Raw genomic sequence first — 18,565 nt, forward strand, 5'->3', positions numbered from 1 at the left:
TATTAACCAATAATAACTGTTGCTTCAGACACACCTGCCTACTTTAGAGAAAGGGTAAACCTTATCTCTAGGCCTGAGGCCATTTGATACGTGACGGTCCTCCGCAACTTACAATTAATATATATTCTGAACCATTTCTATGTACTCTTAATTGCAATGAAAATAATAATGAAAACATAAGCATGCATGTATTCGTGAATTGCTGAAGGAATATGTACGGCCACATATTCCAGCGTTATCAGATCCTTTTAAGAAATAAGTATGTATGTATGTGCACATCTATTTCAAACATTTTTATTTATTTTTACTTACATGCCAGACACAAAATGAACAAAACAGTAATTTTATTGATATATTTTTTTTTATAAACTCATCCATCTTTTCACTTGTTATAATCTGAAGAGAAATATCAGCTTTTTGTAATAAAATTTGATTTTAAACAATTTTTATAATTTTATTTTGATCGACTTTTGTTATGAAATACCATAAAAAGAATATTAAATAATTTTAATATTTGTAATTAAACACATTTAAAAAATTTTTCCAAGTAAAACACAGTATATATATATTTTTCAATATATATCATAATGGATTGTTCTTTCAGTGAACTACAGATGGAGATTTAGGCATCCATTATGCCTGAAATGTGTTAAGTGATAGATATCTCTGTTTACAAGCTCTATTCATTGAATTAAATATTTAAAAAAGCAGCAATCTCATTCTCAATCCACTCATCATTATCCCTGAAGAAGTCTGAACTTGGTCAGATGAAATGCATAGGACACCTTAATTCTCAACAGCACATTCCCAATGCTGGAAGTTGAAACCCAAAGTTGAGGCCTCGCTGTCCACTCTGGACCCTCAGGCTTGATTATAGTCAAAGCAATACATATAACCAATCAACACTGCACAATATGTTGCAGCAGGAATTTCTAAATATAACAACGTTAATAATACAATATTCAAGATATCAACACTTTACTATGACATGTAATATCTGTTTAAAGACTGTTTCATTGACAGAGTGCTAGATTTTTTTTCAATCTGACTATGTACAGTATATCAATGTGTTTTATTTTACATAAATACCTGATTTATAGGTGCTAGACAACAGCATATTTCGCAATAATACAGATAGTTTTTAGCAGAATAATACATTATATTTAAACTAATAAAGGTTGTATATTGTGAGTCTGTCGATGGACCATAATTTCCATGAAATGCGTGTTTCTGGGTGGGGACCTTGTTATCACAGTGAAATCATCTGTCTCGTGCCAGTGTCACGAGAGTCTCATGGGTCTGTTGTCCATCTTCCTTACTCGAAGGTAGCCTGCGGAGGGAGATTGGATGTCTGTGTCAGCTCGGATCCTTTGCATGGTGTTGGCGACTGGTACTCATGTATTTCATGTTTAGTATCTCTGATGACATCTGATAGACATGATGTCTGCGACGCACACACTTTTATTACATATGATTTCTCATGTAGAACAATTCTGCAATTCCAATAAAAGTTGTATCTTCAATTTATTGGGGGATTGAAATAGTTTTAACCTAACAAGCTTATTAACTTTTTAACACAGAACCCTGTGACCCCACCACTCTCTCTCTCTCTCATATATATATCTACATATCTACAGAAGAATCTAAAGCCTTCCTGACAACCCGAACTGCATCCTCCGCAATCTCTTTTAGAAAGCCACAAAGCATCCAGTAAGTGGTACCAAATGAGATGCTCCCTGCTGCCATAGTGCCAATGACTGGGATGTTGCTGGCTGCATATTCTACTGCCATAAGTACCCCAGTTACTCCTCTGGTTAAAAGAGTAGTGACAAGCTCTTTATTTATCTCTTGAATAACTAAAGGGGACTTGATGACAGACTTCAACTCACTAACATCCTTCCCAAATTTGTTGGCCAACTTCTGGAGAGAATATTGATCCAGGCCAAAAGCTTTCTGATACTTTATCATTTCTTTCACTAAGATCCCAACATCACACACTACAGAGAGGCCTGGAACAGGGGCTGTAGCAACTGCACAAGACACTAAGGCCCATTTCCAGATCTCCTTCTTCAATGCCTTTCTTTTCCTTTCTAGGATTGGTAGAGATATGTTGGGCAGACACAGCAGGAATATATGTCTCTTATGACTTGGAAGCTCCTGTTGTAGAGTTTCTTGCATACGGTTAAAGTCATACTTGTCTAGTTCCAGGAGGGAGAGGAGAAAGACGTGTGGATCATTAATTCCTCCATCATGGAGACTGTCAATGCAGTTCTGCCGAATCTCTTCCAATATGTTCTCCTCATTGTATGTCTTCTTCCTACGTATTTTAGAGGCATTCAAGTCAGAGTCAACCTTTGATCTCACAAAGTAGAATTTCTTCCCCATGGTCTGGATCTCCTTTGCCAGCAGCATGTCATTGTGTCTGAAGCGTTCCGATGACATGATAATGAAAAAGTCATATCGACTGAACTCAACTGACTGAAGATAAACGCTTGGATTAAAATTTGGGGTTCCTATCCCGGGAAGATCCCAAAAGGTCACGTTATTATACTGTGGATGTGAATAAGCTATTGGCTCTTTCGTGGTCTCCACCACACCTGTTTTAGCAGCCCCTTCTTCTTCATCATCCATGCCACGGATGGCATTAACAAAAGTCGATTTTCCTGATCCCGATTCTCCTGTAATTGCAATGTTTAATGGGGCATTTTCTATCTCATTCAGGGACTCACTGAGTCTTTCAGTTGCTTTGCAGAGATCACCTTCTTCTAGAGCAGAGTTAATTTCCTGCACTTCCTCATCGGAGATGATGTGAAAAGGTTCATAAAAATCCATTTCAAACTGTTCCCTAAATGAAAATGAGAAAGAATTTCTGTGTGAGGATAAATGCACTTAAATATAAGGAAATGCCACAAAAAAATTATTTACATCTTTCATATTTATATTATATGACCTTGTAGGATAATTTTGCTGGATATTAATTTAAAAAAGGGAATAGTTTACAAAGTTTTTTTTAGCAGCAATTAATAGGTGTTATAAAAAGGACTCCCAGTAAAAAAAAAAAAAATGAATAAAATAATTAATCGTCCTATACTTTAATAGGACCCATTCTCCAATGAAGTTGAAGGCAGACAACAACTGTAACAAGACACTGTCCATACATAGTTTATAGTGTTAATATAAGTAAAAATAAAGGGTGACGGTTTCCGCATATACTGAACTAGCTATGGAAAACCTGGTCTGTTTTCCTCTACAAATGGGAAACTAAAATCATGGCATTTCTCTGGGTGGGGGTTGCAACAAAACCAGCAAAGGCTATAAAAAGTTCTAGAGCTTTTCCCAACCTCCTTGGTAGTCCTGTACATTACAAGAATATGACCCCTGGCAGTGACGTAACTACAGGGGGTGCAGTTGCTATGGGGCCCACCGCTAGGGGGTTCCCGAATTCTAGCAAGCAAATTTCACTTTTCAATATAAAATATATTTAATCTGGCTCTGCTGCGCCCTCTGTAGTTACGCCGACACACTGCCTTCGAGTCCTGTACTACTGTGAAGAGCCGCAACAGGAAGCAGCGCAGGAAGGAGATGCAGCTGGAGAGTCTGCTGACAGCCTAATGCGGTGAGTACAACCCTGTCCCCCGGGCCCCCCTCCCTCCCTCAGTGCGGCCCAAGTCTCCCTGCCCCCGCTGCTGACGGTCAGTCACAGAAGGGACACACGCCATCCCGAGCCCCGCTGCAGCGCTGCTGATGCCCCCAGTGCCGGCCAGACTGTCCCGCATAATACATTGAACTCCCCTTCCTCGGGTGATTGAGGGGAGTCAGTGAGGTGCTACAGGGGGAGTGACAGGTGTTATAGGGGGGTGAGGTGCTACAGGGGGAGTGACAGGTGCTACAGGGGGAGTGACAGGTGCTACGGGGGGTGAAGTGCTACAGGGGGAGTGACAGGTGCTATAGGGGGGTGAGGTGCTATAGGGGGGTGAGGTGCTACGGGGGGAGTGACAGGTACTACGGGGGGAGTGACAGGTACTACGGGGGGAGTGACAGGTGCTACGGGGGGAGTGACAGGTGCTACAGGGGGAGTGACAGGTGCTATAGGGGGGAGAGGTGCTACAGGGGGAGTGACAGGTGCTATAGGGGGGTGAGGTGCTACGGGGGAAGTGACAGGTGCTACGGGGGAAGTGACAGGTGCTACGGGGGAAGTGACAGGTGCTACAGGGGGGTGAGGTGCTACGGGGGGAGTGACAGGTGCTACGGGGGGAGTGACAGGTGCTACGGGGGGAGTGACAGGTGCTACGGGGGGAGTGACAGGTGCTACGGGGGGAGTGACAGGTACTACGGGGGGAGTGACAGGTACTACAGGGGGGTGAAATGCTACAGGGGGAGTGACAGGTGCTATAGGGGGGAGAGGTGCTACAGGGGGAGTGACAGGTGCTATAGTGGGGTGAGGTGCTACGGGGGAAGTGACAGGTGCTACGGGGGAAGTGACAGGTGCTACGGGGGAAGTGACAGGTGCTACAGGGGGGTGAAGTGCTACAGGGGGGGTGAAGTGCTACAGGGGAAGTGACAGGTGCTACGGGGGGAGTGACAGGTGCTACGGGGGGAGTGACAGGTGCTACGGGGGGAGTGACAGGTGCTACGGGGGGAGTGACAGGTGCTACGGGGGGAGTGACAGGTGCTACGGGGGGAGTGACAGGTGCTACGGGGGGAGTGACAGGTGCTACGGGGGGAGTGACAGGTACTACGGGGGGAGTGACAGGTACTACGGGGGGAGTGACAGGTGCTACGGGGGGAGTGACAGGTGCTACGGGGGGAGTGACAGGTGCTACGGGGGGAGTGACAGGTACTACGGGGGGAGTGACAGGTACTACAGGGGGGTGAAATGCTACAGGGGGAGTGACAGGTGCTATAGGGGGGAGAGGTGCTACAGGGGGAGTGACAGGTGCTATAGTGGGGTGAGGTGCTACGGGGGAAGTGACAGGTGCTACGGGGGAAGTGACAGGTGCTACGGGGGAAGTGACAGGTGCTACAGGGGGGTGAAGTGCTACAGGGGGGGTGAAGTGCTACAGGGGAAGTGACAGGTGCTACGGGGGGAGTGACAGGTGCTACGGGGGGAGTGACAGGTGCTACGGGGGGAGTGACAGGTGCTACGGGGGGAGTGACAGGTGCTACGGGGGGAGTGACAGGTGCTACGGGGGGAGTGACAGGTACTACGGGGGGAGTGACAGGTACTACGGGGGGAGTGACAGGTACTACGGGGGGAGTGACAGGTACTACGGGGGGAGTGACAGGTACTACAGGGGGGTGAAATGCTACAGGGGGAGTGACAGGTGCTATAAGGGGGTGAGGTGCTACAGGGGAAGTGAGACGTGCTACAGGGGGAGTGAGACGTGCTACAGGGGGAGTGAGATGTGCTACAGGGGGAGTGAGACGTGCTACAGGGGGAGTGAGACGTGCTACAGGGGGAGTGAGACGTGCTACAGGGGGAGTGACAGGTGCTACAGGGGGAGTGACAGGTGCTACAGGGGGAGTGACAGGTGCTACAGGGGGAGTGACAGGTGCTACAGGGGGAGTGACAGGTGCTACGGGGGGAGTGACAGGTACTACGGGGGGAGTGACAGGTACTACGGGGGGGTGAAATGCTACAGGGGGAGTGACAGGTGCTATAAGGGGGTGAGGTGCTACAGGGGAAGTGAGACGTGCTACAGGGGGAGTGAGACGTGCTACAGGGGGAGTGAGACGTGCTACAGGGGGAGTGAGACGTGCTACAGGGGGAGTGAGACGTGCTACAGGGGGAGTGAGACGTGCTACAGGGGGAGTGAGGGGTGTGAGATGCTACAAGTTGAGGGGAGTGAGAGGTGCTATGAGGTGAGGGGAGTGAGGTGCTAAAGGGTGAGGAGAGTGAGGTGCTATGAGGTGAGGGGAGCTAATATATATATATTTGTATATACATATATATATATATATATATATATATATATATATGTATATACGTGTACATATATGTATACACTCTGGTTGAGACCTGAGTTGGGGGCCCCTTAAGAATTTTGCTATGGGGCTCACAAAGTTCTAGTTATGCCCCTGACCCCGGGAGTGGTAATTTTGCTACCCCAAGCATCCCAGCGTAATGTATAAGTCTTCCCTAAATGACTTAATCGTGCAACTAAAATAGTAAAACACACACACACACACACACCTTTAAAAATAAGGTGTAGTTGAATAAAATACTCCACAACACACTTGTTCCCCACATTTTAAAAAATAAAAAACCTTCTAGATCTGTCATAGTCCAAACTAACGAGGAAATTCATTAAAAAAATTACATACGTCACATTATTGCTGGGGAGACAATCCATTCATACCAGACAATCACAAGATTGCCGATGCTTGTAATTACTGACAGTAAGTATCCTTGAAAAAAATCAATAACCGTAAGCCGATTCTGAAATTCTTCTGAATACAGCAAATTATAAATCAGTCCAGATACTGTGGTTCATACCATTCCCCCTTGTTTAGTGGAAGTCAGGGTAATGAATTAAGATACAGTAAGATAATCATACATATATTGCACTACATGTCCCAGTGTGTCTTGGCAACCAACAAAATAATATTTTACTAAAGTACTGTACATCACCATCAATGTTTTTATTTGCATTTACAGTATCACTTTGATGGCTAAAAATACTTAAACATGAAATTCCCTAACAGTTCTAAGTCAATGGTGTTCCAGAAAATATCAAGAGAAATGGAAGGAGGAGAGTGAAAGTCGATACAAAAGGTTTATTGAATTCTCAAACATTTATATAAATCAGTTTTAATAACAATTTGAATACATACAACAGTTTAAAAATAATAAATTTGCTTATTATCAATTAGGGAATCCAAGAATGGGTGAGGTATTTGGACAAATACTAATGTCCCCACCAATTTAGGGAAGAGGTGGACGTCAATGCATGTGTGGCTGCGATCCCATACCATACGCAACGGTTGTGCAAAAGCTTTATATTGTTGCAGCCGCCAGGATTTGTGTTGAGACGCCAACCAGCAGCCCCTCAAGTCCGCTGCTCGCGTACACACTATTGTTGCATACTAACAGCTACTGTACACACAAGAGTTATATTTAAACATTATTGAGGCTTTTCTTTGCTCAGTAGTTCTTTTTCCAAGGTGTCTTCCAAGAGATGATAGTCATACTTTTCCATTTCAAAGCAGGAGAGAAGAAACACACCTGGTTGCCCAAGTCCATTGTCAGCGAGACCTTTCATGCAATTATCCCGAATTTCTTTCAGTATTTTATCTTCATTGTAGCTCTTCCGTCTGCGGACTTTGCTCGCTTTCAAGTCAGAGTCAACTTTGTTCCTCACGTAGAAGAACTTCTTCCTGATGGACAAGATCCCCTTGGCCAGTTCCATGTCATTGTGTCGTAAGCGCTCTGATGCTACAATAATGAAAAAGTCATACTGATGGCAGCTTACTGATTGGAGATAGGTACTTGCTGTCCAATTGGGAGTTCCTGAGCCAGGAAGGTCCCAAAACATCAAGTTTCTATGCTTTGGATGTGGATAAGCTTTGATTGTTTTTGTGGTCTCCACCACTCCTGTTCTAGCAGCACCTTCTTCATCATCTCCCAGGCCACAGATGGTATTTACTAGGGGTGAGCGGGTTCGGATTTCTGAAATCCGAACCCCCCCGAGCCCCCCCGATCCGAGTCCGATCCGAGTCAGGCTCGACTTTTCCCGCCTGACTCGGATTCTGAAATCGAGGCAAAACGTCATCTTCCCGCCTTCCGAGTCTCGCGGGTTTTGGATCCTATATAAGGTACCCACGTCGGCGCCATTTTCTCACTCGGCTGTGGACAGTGAAGAGGGAGGGTGGGAGTAAGGGCTGTGTAGTGTAGTGTAGTGTAGTGCTGCTGTTGTCCACTACTTCAAAGTCCATAGGGGCTGGCTGTGTTGTGCTGTGCTGCTGTTGTTAATAGGGGCGGTGTCCACTACTTCAAAGTCCATAGGGGCTGGCTGGACTGTGTTGTGCAGTCAGTTCTCCATAGGGGCTGTGTCCACTCCAAAGTCCTGTGCAGTGTCCCAGTCCTAAAGAGGTGCTGTAGTGTTGTCCAGGGGGTGCTCTGTCCATCAGGGGTGCTCCCCCCAAGTGCTAAAAATATAATATATTTTCTGTGTTTGTGAATTGTGTGCGCAGTAGCCGCACGTGCATCAACAAAGTAGTGCCAAGCGTGCACCTGTGTCATAAGTAAAGGGCCGGCTGGCTTGACCGTTAAAGGGTGCTGTAACCCCCGAAAGTACACTCCAGTCCAAACCAAAAAAAAATTATTTTCTGTGTTTGTGAATTGTGTGCGCAGTAGCCGCACGTGCATCAACAAAGTAGTGCCAAGCGTGCGCCTGTGTCATAAGTAAAGGGCCGGCTGGCTTGACCGTTAAGGGTGCTGTAACCCCCGAAAGTACACTCCAGTCCAAACCAAAAAAAAAATTATTTTCTGTGTTTGTGAATTGTGTGCGCAGTAGCCGCACGTGCATCAACAAAGTAGTGCCAAGCGTGCGCCTGTGTCATAAGTAAAGGGCCGGCTGGCTTGACCGTTAAGGGTGCTGTAACCCCCGAAAGTACACTCCAGTCCAAACCAAAAAAAAAAATATTTTCTGTGTTTGTGAATTGTGTGCGCAGTAGCCGCACGTGCATCAACAAAGTAGTGCCAAGCGTGCGCCTGTGTCATAAGTAAAGGGCCGGCTGGCTTGACCGTTAAGGGTGCTGTAACCCCCGAAAGTACACTCCAGTCCAAACCAAAAAAAAAATTATTTTCTGTGTTTGTGAATTGTGTGCGCAGTAGCCGCACGTGCATCAACAAAGTAGTGCCAAGCGTGCGCCTGTGTCATAAGTAAAGGGCCGGCTGGCTTGACCGTTAAGGGTGCTGTAACCCCCGAAAGTACACTCCAGTCCAAACCAAAAAAAAAATTATTTTCTGTGTTTGTGAATTGTGTGCGCAGTAGCCGCATGTGCATCAACAAAGTAGTGCCAAGCGTGCGCCTGTGTCATAAGTAAAGGGCCAGCTGGCTTGACCGTTAAAGGGTGCTGTAACCCCCAAAGTACACTCCAGTCCAAACCAAAAAAAAATTATTTTCTGTGTTTGTGAATTGTGTGCGCAGTAGCCGCACGTGCATCAACAAAGTAGTGCCAAGCGTGCGCCTGTGTCATAAGTAAAGGGCCGGTTGGCTTGACCGTTAAAGGGTTCTGTAACCCCCAAAGTACACTCCAAACCAAAAAAATATATATTTTCTGTGTTTGTGACTTGTGTGCACTGTGGCTGCACGTGCATCAACAAAGGAGCAGCGCCAAGCGTGCGCCTGTGTCCCATAAGTAAAGAGCCGGCTGGCTCATTTCTTAAAGGGTGGTGTAACCCACAAAGTGTACTACTCTCCAGCAAAAATAAAAAAATATTTTCTGTGTTTGTGTGCGCTTTAGCCGCACGTATATATATCAATATAACATAAATGGAGGACCAAACTTTCTCTGATAAAAATAAAATAGGGAAAGATCAAGAACCACTTCCTACTAGTGCTGTTGCTGCTGCTGGGAGTTGTTCATCATCCCAGAGAGGAAGTAGGAACATCACTACTTTTACTAAACAATTGACCCTCCAACAGTCCCTAGCGATGAGGATGAAGTACGACAGCAGTCATCCTGAAGCAAAACGTATAACTGAGGCCTTGACTGCTATGTTGGTGTTAGACGTGCGTCCGGTATCCGACATTAGTGCAGTGGGATTTAGACAATTGATGGAGGTAGTGTGTCCTCGGTTCCAAATCCCGTCTAGATTCCACCTGCATCCTCAAAGCAGCAGCGACAAGCGTGCGTCTGTCTGTTAAAGGGTGGTGACACCCTCAAAGTGTGCTACACAAACAATTAAAATATTGTTCTTTTTTTTTCTGTCTTTGTGAAATGTGTGGGCTGTAGCCGCACCTGCATCCTTAAAGCAGCAGCGACAAGCGTGCGTCTGTCTGTTAAAGGGTGGTGACACCCTCAAAGTGTGCTACACAAACAATTAAAATATTGTTCTTTTTTTTTCTGTCTTTGTGAATTGTGTGGGCTGTAGCCGCACTTGCATCCTCAAAGCAGCAGCGACAAGCGTGCGTCTGTCTGTTAGAGGGTGGTGTAACCCTCAAAGTGTGCTCCACAAACAATAAAAATATTCTTTTTTTTTTTCTGTCTTTGTGAATTGTGTGGGCTGTAGCCGCACTTGAATCCTCAAAGCAGCAGCGACAAGCGTGCGTCTGTCTGTTAAAGGATTACATAGGTGACAGCATCCAAGTAGGCATGTCAGACAGTCCGTACCTGTACTGGCAGGAAAAAGAAGCAATTTGAAGGTCCCTGTACAAACTGGCTCTATTTTACCTGAGTTGCCCCCCCTCCAGTGTGTACTCCGAAAGAGTGTTTAGTGCAGCTGGGAACCTTGTTAGCGAAAGGCGTAGGAGGTTGCTTCCACAAAATGTGGAGAAGATGATGTTCATAAAATGAATGATCAACTCTTCCAGGGAGACCAGCCTCCAGAACGTACAGAGGGACCTGTGGTTCCAGCAGGGACGAATTAATACTCTGTGAGGATGAGGATGTACATAACACTGAAGAGGGTGAGGAATCTGTGGATGAGGAGGATGAGGACGACTTCTTGCCTCCGTAGAGCCAGTTTGTGCAGGGACAGATTAATTGCCAGCTTGTTTTGTGGGGGCCCAAACGAACCAATCATTTCAGCCACAGTTGTGTGGCAGACCCTGGCGCTGAAATGATTGGTTTGTTAAAGTGTGCATGTCCTGTTTATACAACATAAGGGTGGGTGGGAGGGCCCAAGGACAATTCCATCTTGCACCTCTTTTTTTTCTTTGCATTATGTACAGTTTGGGGCCTAGTTTTTCAATGCCATCCTGTCTGCCACTGCAGTTTCACGCCTAGATGGGTCACGTGTTTGTGCCGCCCACTCGTGTCGCTTAGCATAGTCATCCAGCTACCTCGGTGCAACCTTTTGGACATAAAAACACTATTGTGAGGTGTGAGGTATTCAGAATAGACTGGAAATGAGTGGAAATTAAGGTTATTGAGGTTAATAATAGCATAGGAGCAGAAAAACCTACAAATTCTGTGATTTTAGCTGTTTTTATGCTTTTTTTCAAAAAAATACAGATCCAAAACACAAAACCCAGAACCCAAAACACGGAAGGGTGGTTTTGGCAAAACCAATCCAGATCCAAAACACGAAGAAAGATCCAGATCCAAAACCAAAACACAAAACACGAAAAGTGGCCGGTGCACACCCCTAGTATTTACTAAAGTGGATTTTCCAGATCCTGATTCTCCGGTTACTGCAATGTTTATTATGGGATTCTGAACGTCCTGTACCGATTGGCTATTCCTCTCAGCGGTGTCGCACAATGTGCTCTCATGTAGCGCTTGTATAAGGTCCTGTAACTCATCTTCAGACAAAGCCCCAAATATGGCATCAGTATACATGCTATCATATGATTTACACTGCTGGAGAAAAGGAAGACAGCTAATATCAGTACATGTATGTGCAGTGCTGTACTGAGACTTATTACACCCTCATTTAACAACATATCCTCCAATCAAAGAGCATTGAAATGTATTATTTGCATTATAAAGCCCCGGTTTTATTATGTCACCTTTGTTAAACAACTCACTTTGACTTCATCATTGAACACTGCTTCTGCTTATATGTGATCACACTGGTTGGGTTAGTTTGTCGATATTTATCATGTCCACACTGATGAAATGATTAGACATGATTAGAATGTCTACAGACCTGTGAGTACCAGCAGTGCCGTGATCACTTCCCTGGTAGCAGCTTTGGTGGTTCTAGCAATGCAGCGGGGTCTCATGGGTCCGGCGGTCATCTGTTCCAGGGGTCATCTGATCCAGCGTGAGTACTGTACCCCCATCCTAAGCTTAACCCTCCCCTCCTGTAGCCTACCCCTCCCCTCCTGCAGCCTTACACTCCCTATCTGCAGCCTCCCCTCCCCTCCTGCAATCTTACACCCCTTTTACACCGAAGCTAAAACCCGGATTATTGCAGGGTTAACCCGGGCAGCTCCCTGGTGTAAAAGGGGAGAGTATTCGTTTCGAGTCGAGTCGAGTGACCCGGCAATCCAACCCAGGTAATTAGCAGGGTTTAACATGGAAGTAACCCGTGAAACCCTGCAGTGTGAACGGCGCGACCTGGGTCACGATGACCTGGAGTGCGCCGCATGCCGGCCGATTGGTCCGGCATCAGTGGCGCTTGGAGATGACGTCATCTCCAAGCGTCCACTTCAATGCCGGAAAAGCCGGGTCTATGCAGACCCGACTCCGGTGTGAAAGCCGCCGACTCTGGAATGTCCTGGGTCGGCACCGGCTAAATTCTGGGTCTGATCCGGATTGGAACCCTGTTCCAACTGCGGGTCAGACCCGGAATTTAGGTGTAAAAGGGGTGTTACCCTCCGCTCTTGCAGCTCAACCCTAACCTTCCCCTCCCACAGCGTAAACCTAACATCAACATTCTGCAGAATTGTCAATATCATAACTGTCTACATTGTGTGGTGTTGACATAACGATTGTCGAAATTTTTTATGTTAACATAGTGACTGCATGACAATCAATCAATGTAGATATACTGTACCCTTACAGTATATAGGGGTCTATTTACTAAGCAGTGTTAGGAGTCAGAGTGAAAAGTGATAAAGTACCAGCCAATCAGCTCCTAACTGCCATCTCACAGGCTGTGTTTGAAAAATGACAGTTAGGAGCTGATTGGCTGGTACCTTATCACTTTTCACTCTGTCTCCTAACACTGCTTAGTAACTAGACCCCATAGGGAGAAAAAGCATGTGCAATAATGACAGTACAAAAGGGAACTAAATCTCTCTCTCTTTCTAAAGCAAATGTGGCCATAGGGGAAAATATTTGAATAAACTAATTAAGATATTTCATATTGAACACTGGACACCTGTTACTTAGGCTGGTCACTATTGTCGGGGACCTGGAAAGTAGTAAGTAACTACTGTATTTCATAGCTGCTTAGTAAAAAAATAATAATTAAATTCAAACATAAATTTCAGATAAATACATAAATAAACCTCCCAGTGTGACTGTTGGCAATTTTGCTTTAAATCATCATAATGTTTAGGTTTGACATGTCCTTCATAAAACCAAGCTGATTCTGTTATCAAATAGTTTTATATATTTCTGAATTGGGTCCCTCAAAATCCCTACAACTAATATACCAAAAAGCCTTATTCTTGAGATGTTCGGTGACATAGGGATCTATGTACTAAGCCTTGGGGGTATAGTTACTAAAGTGTAGGTTTTTAGAAATGGAGGTGTTGCCCATAGCAACCAATCAGATACTAGCTATTATCTTCTAGAAGGTGCTAGATAAATGATAGGTAGAATCTGATTGGCTGCTATGGGCAACATCTATAATCTACAAAACTTGTAGAGAGATAAAGTGGACAGAGATAAAAGTATCAACCAATCATCTCCTAACTGTCACTGTCTTCGGACGCAGCACTCGGATCTGCAATACCATGGGCGTAATTAGCCTACAGAGCCATCCTGCAACACTAGCATTCTTTTTGCTTCTCCACTGCGTCCAATGCAGTATTAATTCTCACCATCGGTCGTCTAATCCCTGTGATGGTTTCCTATAATTAATATTTCCCAGTTTAACGCAACAAGGTTATGTAATTCCCTATGTGCCGGAATCATTAAGGTTCAATTTTTGTTTTTGGAAAATCTTACCTCACACTGTTCTCACGTTTACACTATTTCTAAGGGTTCCTATTACCCCTTGTAATCAATAGTGAGTGATAAGACAGCTGCTATAGCAAGCCAACGCACCATCATTGTTCCCTCTATTATGCCTACCTGTGATGATCATGTCATCCAGTGTTCTCTGTTCTCACTCATTACTCTCCCCATCCGACAAACACTGCTCTTATTATTTTTTTGCCTCCAATCTCCCCGCAGTTATTGGTAATTCATGCATAGTCTAAAAAAGTGGAAACACACGGACAGTGTGCATCCCGACACACGTTTCGCTAGTTCAAAAAAGATATTAGTGAAAAGTTTGTCAAAATGACAACGAGCTATGGAAGATAACCAACTTGTCGGGACATCCACTTTTTTGCTGGTATTGTCCTGTTTTGATAACATTGATAAATTGTGATGCAACTAGATTTTTTTTTATCATTTATATTTTATATTGTTGTTTATCTCCAGAATTGGGTTCATTTTGATAATTAGGACCTTTGTCTTATATACAATACTCAGCTTCTCCCATGATATTGGTCTGGAGTGGTAGGGGATAACATACTATTTCACCTGGCCAGTCTCTACCAGACTTTGGCCTTCAGTTCTAATCAGTGATAAAATAAAGTATAATTAATAAAATAAAAAATAAATACGGCCTTCGATGATGAATAGGCTCCTGTGTCTCATATTCATGCTCTGACTGGGGATAAAGCTTTAGAGACTGAGGGGACATGTTGCCCAGATGGAAAACAAACATCTTCTCTGTCTGACACTCAGGTAATGTTCACAGAGCACAACTGGCAGAGCTCACACTACGCACATCCACAGCACAAAGCTCTCCTGCAGCTCATTCACCAGGACACTGGTCCAGAGTAGAATGTGGATGTAGGGGATAGAGGTGGAAGGAAGACAAACAGGAGGCAGTGCAAGGAGAGAGACAACAGTGAAATAAGAGATGGAGAGTGCAAGGAGTGAGAGGACAGCTAAATGAGGACAGTGCAAGGAGTGAGCGGACAGTGCAAGGAGTGAGCGGACAGTGCAAGGAGTGAGCGGACAGTGCAAGGAGTGAGCGGACAGTGCAAGGAGTGAGCGGACAGTGCAAGGAGTGAGCGGACAGTGCAAGGAGTGAGAGGACAGTGCAAGGAGTGAGCGGACAGTGCAAGGAGTGAGAGGACAGTATAAGAAGAGAGAGGACAGTATAAGGAGTGGCTCCAGATGTCGGGAATGTGCAGGGGTCTCCCCTAGCTTCAGCGAAGGGGGACCCTGAGATTCCTTTTCCCCTCAATGGGGCCTTCTGGCTCCGAGGTGAAGGGGAGAAATGTGGCACTTCTCCTTTAGGAGAGGGTCCAGAGTCCCATGCCCCCAGCACAGTTTTGCAATAATAATTAGGGATGTGCAGGCTCGGATAGGTTCGAGTTTGCACGTGGAGTTCGGATTTTTCCCTCCAAAAAAACGGAACTCAGAACGAGGCAAAACGTCATCTTACATGGACGAACATCATCATTCCTGGTCTTTTGTCCAGGAATGATGATGTTCGTCCATGTAAGATGACGTTTTGCCTCGTTCTGAGTTCCGTTTTTTTGGAGGGAAAAATCCGAACTCCACGTGCAAACTCGAACCTATCCGAGCCTGCACATCCCTAATAATAATAATAATAAAAAAAGTCTTGTCCTACAGGTGATTTGCATTGTTTATAAGGTGAAATATGCAGCAGAAGCCTACACAGCGCTGCTGATGGGAATATGTAAGTCTGTACATTGATTTCAAATACATGACAAAATGTTTTTGAATGTATTTTTAACACTGTTTACTTGTATTCAGAAGGTGTTTGAGCCTACCCGTGCATTGCGGTCCCCTTTCTAGGTACAGTCAGGAAGGAAGGTTGAGAAGTACTGTATGGGCCTGATCAGAGATGGACGATAAAGCGATTTTCACGCAGATCGAGCAATTGTTTGCCATTGCGCATGCGTATAAGGTTCACTGCATTGCGCAACGTTCGCCTTGCGATTATGGCTGCACAGAGGATCCCATCGCAAAGTGACATCAGCATTTGGGGGAGGTAACGGGGAGGTGGTCGGAAAAACGCAGGTGTGTCTGACCGGAAAAACACGGTTTCATGGGCGTGCATACTGTAAATTAGCCACTGCAATCTCCTATGCAGCATGAGCCCTCTGCGTGTCAGGAGAGCAACTGAGTCTACGGCTGCAAGGGCAAGATGGCCGCTCGATGTGCGTCAGTGTTACCAATATTTACACCGGTAAGCGACATTGCACTCAGGTAAGAAGGCAGCAGTGGGCGTCGCTAGGCTAGGGTGATCTTTTGAACGATTAGCATAATTTTTGCAGCTGCATTCCTTACAAAATCACAGCTGCGATCGTATTAACGTCCTGAATCAGGCCCTTTGTTCCCGCATGGAAGAGCAGCAGTGACCGGGCGCTGTGCTCACTTGTCATGGTGGGCACGGCATTTCTAAGCGTGCTTTTATGCGATGTATAATATTCTTTACAATTTAGTTTTCTTTAGTATTATAAATTTGTCCTTTATTAAAATATACCGAGGAGATAATAGATATCCTGAACTACTAGATGCTCACAGAGCAGGTGACCTTGGAGCCAGTTTATACTGTGAGCCCTTATAGACAGTGGTTGTTACTATCTGCATACCATCACCATTATTTTGTATAGCCTCACCCAGTTTCCAAAAAGTCTGCAGCATTTAAAGAGTCGGACAAGTGTCTTAAATGTTACATTTGGGAGGGGAGGCACATAGAGGTTGTGAAGGTGCCCTTTATACACAGCCTGCCTCAGGCTCTAAAGACAGCAGGAAAGCTTTACATACATAACATAACCATAAACAGAACTCTCCTGAAAGATCTGTGCAGGAAAATTATGCAATGTTCAGTATTTACAAACAGGGGCGTTACTAGGTATTTGAAGGCCTCGTAGAAATAGTTTGTAAGGGCCCCTAAGTACCATCCAATGGTGAAAAATGTATATAACACATGTAACTTTAACACGGAAGATGGGCCCCCCTCAGCTCTGGGCCCCATACCAGCTGCACCCCTCACATCTATGGTAGTTACGCCAATGTTACAAACACTACACTAACGGAAAAAAGCCTCATAAATAGTCAGCAGACATTAAAGTACATGCAGCAGCCTCTTTGGAACATAAGTCTCACTGTAACTCTTCATATAATACAATAAATAAGTAGTAATATATTAGGAAACAAAACTCGTTACCTTCCAGCGGCCGCACTGTGCGTTCCTGAGGTCTCTTTTATTTATATATAGAGAGAGATCTGTTTCCTGTCTGAGGTAAGGAATCAGAAAGTGAAAGTTGCAGCCGGATCACACAGTAACAACCAATGGATTTTCCCCTCTGTCACATTCCATACCAGGAACTGGAGATTCAGCTGGAAGTTAACCCCTTCAGCTGCTGTCTGATTACATTACACCCAGAACAATAACATTATTATTTATATTTTAGCGCAGGGATTACGTGAGACTTAATTTACAAAATATTAATATTTTATTCAGTAATAGCTATGTTTTTTTTTTTCGTGTTTGAACAAAAAATTATTAATTTCAGGCAGCAATGATGGTGTAATGGTCAGCAGTGCTACCTCACTGAAATGAGGTCTTGGGTTCAATTCCCAACCATGGCTCTAACTGTGTGGAGTTTGTATGTTCTCCACATGCTTGCGTTTGTTTCCTCCAGATGCTCCGATTTCTTCTCACTGGGGCAGGGACTGATGTGAATGGACAAATAGTTTCTGTAAAGCGCAGTGGAATATGTGTGCTCTAAATAAGTAACTGCTGATAACATAAATAATTTACTGGTATAATATGATGTGATTCAATCAGTGCCTGATTAATCCGAAACACACTAATTTGTAAATTATCTTTAGAAATTTGTTTCTGAAATTAGTAAATGTAAAAATGTAACTAGTCCAATAACGTGTGTGATAAATGTAACTAGTCCAATAACGTCTGTGATACATGTAACTAGTCCAATAACGTGTGTGATAAATGTAACTAGTCCAATAACGTGTGTGATAAATATACCTAGTCCAATAACCTGTGTGATAAATGTAACTAGTTCAATAACATGTGTGATAAGTGTAACTAGTCCAATAACCTGAAGGATAAATGTAAGTAGTCCAATAACGTGTGTGATACATGTAACTAGTCCAATAACGTGTGTGATACATGTAACTAGTCCAATAACGTGTGTGATAAATGTAACTAGTCCAATAACGTGTGTGATAAATGTAACTAGTCCAATAACGTGTGTGATAAATGTAACTAGTCCAATAATCTGTGTGATACATGTAACTAGTCCAATAACCTGTGTGATGAATGTAACTAGTCCAATAATCTGTGTGATACATGTAACTAGTCCAATAACCTGTGTGATAAATGTAACTAGTCCAATAACCTGTGTGATAAATGTAACTAGTCCAATAACGTGTGTGATAAATGTAACTAGTCCAATAACGTGTGTGATAAATGTAACTAGTCCAATAATCTGTGTGATACATGTAACTAGTCTAATAGCGTGTGTGATAAATGTAACTAGTCCAATAACCTGTGTGATAAATGTAACTAGTCCAATAACGTGTGTGATAAATGTAACTAGTCCAATAACGTGTGTGATAAATGTAACTAGTCCAATAACGTGTGTGATAAATGTAACTGGTCCAATAACCTGTGTGATGAATGTAACTAGTCCAATAATCTGTGTGATACATGTAACTAGTC

At 44.2% G+C, this 18,565-nt stretch overlaps 2 protein-coding genes across 2 annotated transcripts; both read right to left on the bottom strand.

The window, feature by feature from the left end:
* Positions 1 to 362: 362 nt before the first annotated feature.
* On the bottom strand, positions 363 to 17,124 carry LOC148526762 (interferon-inducible GTPase 5-like). Its single transcript, XM_088469855.1, has 2 exons — positions 17,045 to 17,124; positions 363 to 2,845 (listed from the first exon to the last, which is right to left on the bottom strand). The coding sequence occupies exon 2, from the start codon at positions 2,830 to 2,832 to the stop codon at positions 1,624 to 1,626; it is 1,209 nt and encodes a 402-aa protein (XP_088325981.1). The 5' UTR covers positions 2,833 to 2,845; positions 17,045 to 17,124; the 3' UTR covers positions 363 to 1,623.
* Positions 7,125 to 11,517, bottom strand: LOC148526763 (interferon-gamma-inducible GTPase 10-like). The gene is made up of 2 exons (XM_088469854.1): positions 11,313 to 11,517; positions 7,125 to 7,645 (listed from the first exon to the last, which is right to left on the bottom strand). The coding sequence occupies exons 1-2, from the start codon at positions 11,506 to 11,508 to the stop codon at positions 7,125 to 7,127; spliced, it is 717 nt and encodes a 238-aa protein (XP_088325980.1). The 5' UTR covers positions 11,509 to 11,517.
* Positions 17,125 to 18,565: the final 1,441 nt, after the last annotated feature.

The sequence above is a fragment of the Taudactylus pleione genome, unplaced genomic scaffold (genome assembly GCF_031769625.1).
Source record: "Taudactylus pleione unplaced genomic scaffold, aTauple2 ptg000094l, whole genome shotgun sequence".
Taxonomy (NCBI): Eukaryota; Metazoa; Chordata; class Amphibia; order Anura; family Myobatrachidae; genus Taudactylus; species Taudactylus pleione.